This window comes from Sinocyclocheilus anshuiensis, unplaced genomic scaffold, assembly GCF_001515605.1.
Source record: "Sinocyclocheilus anshuiensis isolate Anshui unplaced genomic scaffold, SAMN03320099.WGS_v1.1 scaffold976, whole genome shotgun sequence".
Taxonomy (NCBI): domain Eukaryota; kingdom Metazoa; phylum Chordata; class Actinopteri; order Cypriniformes; family Cyprinidae; genus Sinocyclocheilus; species Sinocyclocheilus anshuiensis.
In genome coordinates, this window is record NW_015552538.1 from 3,268,140 (window position 1) to 3,278,789 (window position 10,650).

Consider the following 10,650-nt stretch of genomic DNA (forward strand, 5'->3'; position numbering starts at 1 on the left):
CCCTGACCGAGGGAACACTCGGCACGGACACACTGGCACACAGCTGGCCGCGGGGCCTTCGCAAATATGTGTTTCCCCCAGTGAGCCTTCTCGCACAGACATTGTGCAAGGTCAGGGAGGACGAGGAACAGGTTCTGTTGGAAGTGCCGTATTGGCCCAGCCGGACTTGGTTCCCCGAAGTGATGCTCCTCGCGACAGCCCCTCCTTGGCGAATTCCTCTGAGGAAGGACTTACTGACTCAGAGACGGGGCACCCTGTGGCACCCGCGCCCAGACCTCTGGAAACTTCATATCTGGCAATTCGTCAGTCACGACTGACGTAACGTCTCCGTTCCCTCCTTCAGGGAACGAGGGTTACACAAGTAACCTAGACGTTTTTATGGTTACTCTGCCCTTCTTAACTAGCGTGAGCTGATGCAGAGTACCCATAAAAGCATCCAGTCACATACTGTAGTTCCTATTAAAACATTTACACAGAACAAAATGTCACAAAGCCACAGTTCAAAAACCATTTGGGTCAGTATAAATGCAGCTGTAGAGATTTTTATTTCTATCACGGCATCACATCAGTTACTGACAGAAGAATGGGTTGAAAGAAGACCCTCCACATTACTGGAAATATTTAATTCCTTTCTGCATTATCTAGCAAACTGTAAGACAGAGAGATAGACAGATACGCGCAGCGTGTAGAAGCTGATATATCCCGTATGAATGACTTGGTGAAATGGAGAGCGGGGGTGGGGAGGTTAATTTCGGGTTTGCTACTTGGTTGGCACAAAAGCGTGTTACAGCATGCTCAAACACACGGCATATGTGGTTCTGGCCTGATTCTCAGAATTAACACACAACCTTTTTCAGGGTTGTGACAGCTAGACGTGTGGTGTGACCGCATCATTTGATTCTGTGAGTGGGAATGAACAAGAATGTGCTGTTTCAGTCGTATGTTTGTGGCTCAATGATATTTAATCATGGGTAAAAGCCACTAAGGAAGTCAATGAGATAAATACACTGCCATTCAAAAGTTTGGGCTTTAAATGTAGATTTGTATGTTTTTGAAAGAAGTCTCTTATGCTCAGCAAAGCTGCATTTATAATCAAAAATAGTAAAAAAAAAATTGTGAAATAATATTACAATTTTAAATAATATTTGTATTTGAATATATTTAAAAAATATATAATTTATTTATTTGTAATTTGAATTTTCAGCAGTCCTTACTCCAGTTTACAGTGTCACATGATCCTTCAGAAATTATCATATGCTGATTTGGCTGACTATCAATGGTAAAAACAGCTGCTTAATATTCTTGTGGAAACCTTGATTCTTTTTTTTTTTTTTTTAATGAAATGTAAAAGTATTCACTTTTCTTTCTGATCAGTTTAATGGCCTTTTGCTGAACAAAAGGATTTAATTTCTTAAAAAAAAGGTACTGACCGTAAACTTTTAAAAGATAGTGTAAGTATCAGTATGTTTGATTTGATTAAATACGTATTTTTGTAACTAATTTAAAAAAATGTCTGTACTGTCACTTTTGATCAATTTAATGCATCCTTGTGGAACGGTTTGATTTAATAAATAAGTAACTGACCCCAAACTTTTGAAAGAAATGGTTGCTTCATGCAAACTTAAAGATACGATTCACCCAAAAATGAATATTCTGTCATTGTTTATTCACCCTTGTGTTGTTCCAAATAGAATGTCTGTATGACAGAAAGAAATGTACATAGGTTTGAGTACACCTTGACAGAATTTTCGATTTTGGGTGAACTGTCCCTTTAAGAGTGATAGAACAGCATGGAGTAGTAGAAACAGGGTGGAGAAATTGAATAGCTAAACGGCGGAGACAACAGCCCATATCAGTATGAGAGAGTGAGAGACAGAGCAAGAGGAGAGAAACCCAGAGATGAAGAGGGAATGGGAGGGGGATGCTTAAATAGTCTGCAATAAAGCAGTGCACTGAATGAAAATCTATACGCCGAGGCATTCATTAGCACTCGTTTGATTAATAGAGACGAAAAGGCAACACACACATAAGCACTGAAACTTCGAACGCAGCCACGCCCATGCAGACGCAGACGCAGACGCAGACCAATGATTCCAATTGTCTGCATAAGCAGACAATAAACCTGCAGCTGTAGTCGCAAATCGAGAGAATTTGAACATGACAACGGTTTCGTCACAGATCTATTCCTGCTTAATAGCCACGGATAGAACATCACACACACTCCATCCCATCTCTCTTGCTCTCTCTCTGTGTCTTTTGCTTGCTTTGTGATCACTCCATCCTGCTCATTCATCCAGTACTTGCTTGCATCAGTCCAGAGCCCTGCAGATGAATTATTGATGAACGTACCTTCATAAGGGAGCCAAACAAATGGGGAAAGTGAGTGTGCAAAAGTGCATTTTTACAGTCAAATGTAACAAAAAAAAAAGTCAAATGAACTCATGGACCACTTGAATTTGTTACACTCTCTGTTAGTGTCCCAATCAGGAAGCATTCGACACTAATCTGCAGAATTGTTTCTAAAATATTTTTGGACAGTCACAATTTGCGTCACAACTCTGGAGCAGCATGTGTTATGGATTTCAGCACCATCTGTGGCGGCCATTGCCAGCGCCAGAGCACTAGCACAGACCCGCAGGCTGTGGACGGCTCTCGTTGCATGCTTCCAGCTCCGATGGCTGTGGACAGCACCTGCTCTTGCATTTCAGAGCACACATTCTGGACAGCTTCTTTACAGTTCAGTGCACCAAATAAAACACACTCAGAGCGGCATGATTTGAAGCTGGCCCCCGACCAGCTCAATTGATTACAGTGATTGCAGGCAGCTTGCTGCAAGTGTAACAAGGTAAATGTTCATTGTGTAAAATGTCACATAAGTGACTCGCTAGTGAGAGGCTTGGGAACTTTTGAAGCACTTTAATTGTTTTGTTGGCTATTTAAAGATTGACGTGAAGCCAGTTGCAACAAGTGGACAGGTGTGTGGAGCAGAAATGTAAATTAGCAAGTTTCATGTGTTCTGACATGTACCAACAAATGTTTTGAGTTACTGTTGTTTTACTTTATGAGGAAAACATTTCAGGATTTTTCTCCATATACAGTAGTGGACTTCAATGGAAGCCAATGGGCTACAGGTCCAAATTGCAATTTCAATGCAGCTTCAAAGGGCTCTACACGACCCCCGCCGAGGTTTAAGGGTCTTATCTAGCGAAACCATCGGTCATTTCTTTTTAACCACAAATGCTCGTCTTGCACTAGCTCTGCAATGCGCATCCACAACTGCACGCATTCTGTAATCACGTTGGAAAGGTCACGTTTTTTTCCTAGCAGAATACATTTTTTAGGTTTTAAAAGATTTAAACATCCTGGATACACACGAATGGACCATTTTAAAAAATAAACTGATACAAAGACATAAATATGTGTCACGCGCATCGCAGAGCTAGTGCAAGATGAGCATTTGTAGTTAAAAGGTATATACATTTTTTATTTTTTTTTTAGAAAATGACAGATCGTTTTGCTAGATAAGACCCTTATTCCTCGGATGGGATCGTGTAGAGCCCTTTGAATCTGCATTGAAACTGCAGTTTGGACCATTAGCTCGTTGGTCCCCTTTGAAGTCCGCTATATGGAGAAAAATCTTGGAATGTTTTCCTCAAAAACCTTAATATCTTTTCTACTGAAGAAAGAAAGACATGAGCATCTTGGATGAAACAGGGGTGAGTAAATTATCAGGAACTTTTAAATCTGGAGTGAACTAATTCTTTAAAGGGGTCATATGATGCTGCTAAAAAGAACATTATTTTGTGTATTTGGTGTAATGAAATGTGTTTATGTGTGAAAACTGTCCGGTTGTAAAAACCTGATCTTCTGAAGTAACATTGAGTACACTGCTGTAATTAGTGTAATGATATACAGTATGTATGAATATTTATGCAATTATTCATTGTTTCTGGTTCATTGCGTTGTTATGGAAACACAAAGTGACTTACACAGTTTGACTATCACATTACTTAGTCCACTTGTGCATTTTGTGCAGATGCAATTAAATGTAATATTTTATTTATGTCTATATATTTTATTAATCTCATATTGAGTTAGTTAGCCCACTAAAATAGCACTTTAGTTTACTGGTGTTCATTCCCTTTCACCAGCTCAAACAGGTCAATCTCTGATATTATTGATTGTGACTGCATTATTTAAAACAATTATTTTCTTTGTAGATTTTTCTTCAAAATCATTGTTAGCTTGTAGTGTTATTTGTTGTCAAATTATTAAATTTTTAAATTGGCATCATGATGCACATTGTTGCCCTTTTTATTGATTAATCTCATCAGTGACAAGCAATTTGTCAGAAATTTTATTGATAACGAGATTACCACTGGTTGCAGGTGAATTAGCAGGTCGATTCCCATGTCACCGTTGTGTCCTTGAGCAAAGCACTTAACCCGGTGATGCTCCACAGGAGCCGTACTTACAGTTAGCTGTCTGCTAATGGCAGATAACAGCATCTTGACTTTGATTTGTGTAAACGTGTAACGTGTGAGAAATTCTAGAGGTTAAATGCAGTGTGATTTACAGAATAAAGCTCAGGGCTCTTAGCCAGAAGGTTGCTGGTTCAAGACCCAAATGCAGCAAGCAATCAACATTAGGCCCCTGAGTAAGGCATTTAACCTACCTTATATTCATTTAATATATTGCTAAATTTTATTTTATTTTATGTTGGCATTACTGATTACTTATTTCTTATTTATTTCTTAATTAATAATACTTTATTTAGGTTATTCATTAATTTGTGTGTATTGATTCTGTGGTAATATGAATGGAATTATATTGAATTGAATTTGAGATCAAAAGCAATGTTTTTAATATGTTTAAGAGATCATATGCAGATCAGATGCAGGAAGGCCAGTAAGAAGTGAATAATCTTGTTATCAAATAAGCAGAAACTAAACCAACTGCTTGGTGTAGAAGTGCAGGAAAAGCTTGATTTTGGCTGGTTTAGGTGGTTGTTGCAGTTTTGTCCATGAATGTGATAGTTGGTCTTGAGGGGCACCATCGTTTTTGCACAGCAAGCGTTGACAGCTGTGTGACCTTCAGCTGAGATGAAGATAGACTGAGTGGGGGAGTGTTGGCTGGGGGCTAGGGGAGCTCGGTTTTGATGAAGTTGAGCTTGAGTGGTCAGCGAGGTGCCAGAAGGGCATGCTGAGATCTTTGTTGAAATTGTAGACATGGAGACATGGAAAAGGAAATGAGATGGAAAGTGTTGTCAGCATGGCGGCAGCATGAAGTGCCATATGATTTAGTGGCTCAATCAAGTGATCTGGTGTCATCATCATCTTTGATGATATATGATTATGTGATTGAAAGGTACCCGGGTTGAAATCCCAAGTGATTTTGCTTTAAGTAAACTAAGTAGCAGGGCATAATCTGTTTTGTTATTTTACTGACTTGAGTAATTTGACCTGTACTTTATGGTGTTATGAACATAATGTCAAACTTTAATAGGAGAAGAGACTTTTTTTGCAGACAGAAAGCAGGTAGTATGAAAGGTACAGCATAGGAAGCTGATTGGAAAGAGTTAACTTTTGATTAACTCTAAAATTCAGCTTTGTCATCACAGGAATTAATTACATTTTAAAGTATATTAAAATAGACAACAGTTACTTTAAAATAATGTATTTTACAAAAATTTTTTAATGCAGCCTTGGTGAGCATGAGAGGCTTCTTTCAAAAACATTAAAACATCCTACCAACCTCAAACTTTTGAATAGTATGCCAAACCAATAAAATATTGCAGAATATATCTTGTAGGAGATGGGAAGGAGCGGGTGGCTGCACATTGAGCAGCACATGCTGAAGTATTGTTTCATGTGAGCAGTTCTCAGGAGAGTAGCAAGGGATGCAGGCAGGCCGTAGGCTGTGTCACTATTATGTGGGAATGAATGACTAAAGTTGCCTACAGTACTTTGTTCTTAATGTAGCACAGCATGTTTTTTTTTTTTTTCATGCTTTCTCTGTTTTCCTTTCTCTGTAGACGGTGCGTCATGGATTTCCCTATCAGCCCACAGCTCTGGCATTTGACCCGGTGCAGAAGATCCTTGCCATTGGCACTCGTTCTGGAGGAGTACGGCTGTATCCTTTTTTTCCCCCAATGCTGTTTGCTCCACAGTGTAAATTCAAGACTTTGGAAGGACTTTTGGGCTTTGGGAAAGCTGCTGTCTGAGGTAAGGTATAATGCTGTCATGTTTCCTCACTTTAAAGACCTGCCATAGAGGGGTGTAAGACCATTTGACTGACTCCCAGAGCAATCGCTGCACAATGTTACTAATATATTAATATTGAGAATGACTGACAGAAAAATAGAGAGAGAGAGAGAGAGAGAGAGAGAGAGAGAGAGAGAGAGAGAGAGAGAAAATAATAATAGTAATAATAATAATAAAATAACAACAAAAACAATTACATTAAAAATAAATAAATAAATGGATGAAAAAAAAATAAAACAGATCACATAACAATAAACATAACAATCTTTCCTACAAAACATGAAAAATTAAACATAAAAAAATGATACAAGAGCACCAACACTCAGTTCCAACATAGTTGGATAAATAATGGATAAACATGAGTATTGACCACTAACAGAAACCCATATTAGCATTAGCTTAGCATTTTTTTCTGTAATTTCTTTGGCAGCATTATTGAACAGTCCCACACGGAATCTGTCTGCAAAACTCCACAGCAAATGAATTATTGAGTCAAATCAGTGTTCTTGCCTTACCAGTAAGCCTACAATAATGTTTTATTTTGAGAGATGTCTGATTCGATTTGCCGGGAAATTTCCCAGCTTCGGTCATTCGTCCTCATGTTTACTTTACATCATGTCTGTTAACAATAAAATAAGTTCCAGCTACTTTGTGAAGAGCAGTACTGAAGCACATTTGAAGTTAAAATGCTTTAAGCAACTAATACGACTCAGCATTACTACATTTTTCCACATTTAAATCTATTTCACAAAATTCTGCAGATTTTCCCCAAAACATAGAAAATGCAAAGTGAGCATATTCCATGTTGGCCTTATTAAAAGTATTAACTCCAATACAGATACAATGAATATAAATTCACAAGAGAGAGAGAGAGCTCATAATTTAGAAGAGAATTTAGAAGTGAAAATGTGTGATCTGATTTGTGGTGTGTGTAATTTATTTTCTCAGACGCATGAATAAATGAATCATGTTCCTTTAACTCGATGCCAGCACTTGTACAGCATAAAAAAATGTCTGGAGTGTTTTATGATTTGGAAACATCGCCTTCAAAAAAATCAACATTTAATTTTTTGGTTTGAACTCAATGATCATGCTATTTGTTTGGTTTATCACAAGAGGCTTCCTTGCAATATTGAGGAAACAAAGTCTGTGTGCAGAAAGTCAAACAAGCAGGAAGTAGAGAGAAGAAATGCCCAGAAATCATGTGGCAGACAGATGAAACGATAAAAGGAGGGAGGAAAAGAGAGATAGTGTGCCATTTTTGCATCACAGTGAATTAGCTTTGTGCTAATTACGGATTTGTCATTACCGTAGATAACTATGGACTGTGTTACTTAACTGTGAAAAGCATGATTCTCCCTGTCTCTCTCTCTCCTCCAGATACGTTTTTCTCTGCTGTTTTTGTCTGTCTTTCTGTCTATCCTTCCTTCCATATGTATTACATACTAATGAGATATGAAAAGAAGGGGCTTTGACTCTGTTGGGAGTCATTTCTGTGTCAACTGACAGTTCTGGCATGGACTATTGTGAAGAACTCACTGTGTGCACAAATTTTAGTTCATCTTTGTATTTTGTTGCATGACATACACTGAAAGGAGTACTGTATGACTAGGCCTTTTATTAGTTTTAAAATGAAAAAGGTTCAACAAGCACGTATGGGTGTTTGAGAGCACACATACTTTTGTCTAGGGATGCACAGTATGTTTGGTATCATATTGGTTATGGGTCAATATTAGAGATTTTTTATATACTGCAATACACACACTACCTTTCAAAAGTTCAAAAGACAAAATACCATATAATTCCTACTTTTGGACATACAGTTGATTATTTTTCCGATGGCTTATATTGATTATATTTGTTTCAGATTACATTTGCCATATTGCTCACTTTCCTTTCTCATGCCTGACTCTTTCTCTGACTCTGGGCAGAATGGTATATTTAGTTCTTGTTCAGAGCTCTGTATTGATTGAGAGAGCCCAAAGTTAAACATTCACACTGCACTATTGATTATCAACCTCTTTGTGCACTCACTGCATACACTGTCTGCAAATCATTTTTATAGGAGAATACTTAATGTGTGTGTGTGTGTGAGAGAGTTTGCATTTGTTCTTATTTTATAAAGATTTGTAAATATTTATTAAAGTAGCATCTCTCTTTATAGCTTAGGAAAGAAAGGCAGCTGACAGGTATAAAACATACACTTGCATTATGTACTGTATATAAAAATAGGCACAATGCTGAAGTAAGCAAGGAGCACATCATACTAACCAGATTTGTTGATGTCATCTGTGTGTGTGTGTGTGTGTTTTGATGCAGCTCTTGGCAGGGTGGAAGGATGCAGGGCTGAGATTGGTGTGGCATTCACTTCACTGCAGTCAGCTAACTGCACAAGCTCCATGAATGAAGACAAAGAATCAATCTCATACTAATTCAATAAAGTCATTATGACTCGTGGAAAGGAAACAGTGTTATAGAATCAAACACAGGCAAAAAAAATCTTAAGAATCTGTTTCGAGAAAATACATTCAAAATTTTGCTCAGTCCATGTGCAAATGAATTTGACCCCTGACCTACAGCAAGTAATCCTGACAAAATGTAATTGTCATGTTGATGTAACAGTCTATACAAAGTCTTAACAGATTATGCTGGCAGCTTGTGTGTGTGTGTAAGGAGGAGGTAATAAAATGGATATGTTTCAGTTAAACAGCAAAAATATACTTCCAAAATCTTCAAAAATGGCACAATTACAGGATAGTACACACAATGTGTTTCTGTTTGTGAGTAGGAGTAGCATATTCAGTGTTATTTAGAAAAGTTGCACTCTGGATTGTGTTTGTAAAGAGCATTTTACACAGTCAAATAGTAAAAGTGTAAAAAGTTTTAGTTTGGGGGCAGTATGATTTTGCATGTTTTTAAAAGAAGTCTCTTATGCGTACCAAGGCTGCATTTATTTAATCAAAAACACAATAAAACTTTAATACTGTGAAATATTATTACAATTTAAAATGTTAAAAAACTGTTTTAAGTATTCAAAGTGGATTTGTGTACTGTAACTTTTAGTCTGGTGTTTATTTACCTGCTGTGATATAATGTAGATATCTAGGTGACTCAGTTATTGATTTTATTGCACTTGTATGCTATTAATCCTTCAATTAACACCACTAAGTTCAGCATCACCTGCATGACTCATGAGTTCTCTAACAGCAACCCTGTAGCGGTCAATTTTAATTCACTGGCATCGCATACTAAATTATTTTCAATTGTGATAAAATCAGACTTGTGCATGATTGAGGGCGACAGTTGGCTCCCTTCCAAACTGGCCTTTCAACTTTGAGCATGCGTGTCATTCATCTCTGGTGTTTTTGTTTGGATCTCCTCTGTGACATGAGTGCACTATGGGCTGCTTTTTGTGTGAAGTAGTCCTTATCATAGCATCTCTACCGTGTGTGTGTGCATGTATGTGCATTTCAATTTGATGTGCATTCCTCAGAGAGTTTGTAAGTTTGTATGTGTGTAAACGCGAGTGCAGTGTTCGAATTGAGGGGGTGGGGTAACACCCAAAAAACACCCAAAACACCCAAAAAAATATACTTGGGGGGTCCCCTGGTTTTTCAATAAAACTATAATATTTAAAATGAGTTTTGATTGCTGTATTAAATTTAGACCTGCTCATGTTACATCATATTTTATTTTTACGCGTTTTTACAGCGTTGCTCATTATAATCAATCACACACAATTCTGTTGAGCTTAAAAATGCAGTAGCCAATCAGAGGCGTTTAGATCAGTCATCGCTGAGACCCCAGAGTTTTGTTCAGACTGAAACTCGCAAATTCCCTCATCATATGCAACAAAGTACAGATGTACGAACGATGTAAGAAAGAGATTAATTTATCATACAGTGTATGGACAGCTTCATTGATTTTATGAGTGCTTAAACACTAGCTAGACTGACTACTTTTAGAGTGTGTTCTTTCACTGCATGATTCAGTATAATAAAATGCATTTAAAATGCTCCCAAAATTCAAGATATGGGGGCAGAAAATTTATATATTTATATCATTTCATATAGTTAATCAATATCCCACGAAGAGTGCCATTTTTTTCCCCGCAAAAATCACAAATGTGATATTGATTTTATACAACAGTTCAATAAACAAGAAGTTACATTTTTTAAATTGCTTTGGAGCAATTTTCACAAGCAATTGGTACATTTTCAAAAATCTTAGTACTAATATCACAACAGATCATCAAAGTGCACTTTTTTCAAACATTTCAGCATATTTTCAATTGTGTTAGTACAATACACACAATCACAAAATATCCTTTTCACTACACAAAATAAGTGTTTCATCTATATAAATGTTTCATTCACAGTAACTGCCT

General features: G+C 37.2%; 1 protein-coding gene across 5 annotated transcripts in view; it reads left to right on the forward strand.

Moving 5' to 3' along the window:
* The window catches only part of LOC107663865 (syntaxin-binding protein 5-like), a 138,995-nt gene that overhangs the window by 14,340 nt on the left and 114,005 nt on the right, over positions 1–10,650 (forward strand). For all 5 annotated transcript variants that reach the window (XM_016454232.1, XM_016454234.1, XM_016454235.1 and 2 more), the window contains exon 2: positions 6,035–6,132. In XM_016454232.1, the coding sequence (XP_016309718.1) occupies positions 6,035–6,132 (98 nt within the window). The remainder of the gene's footprint in view (positions 1–6,034; positions 6,133–10,650) is intronic.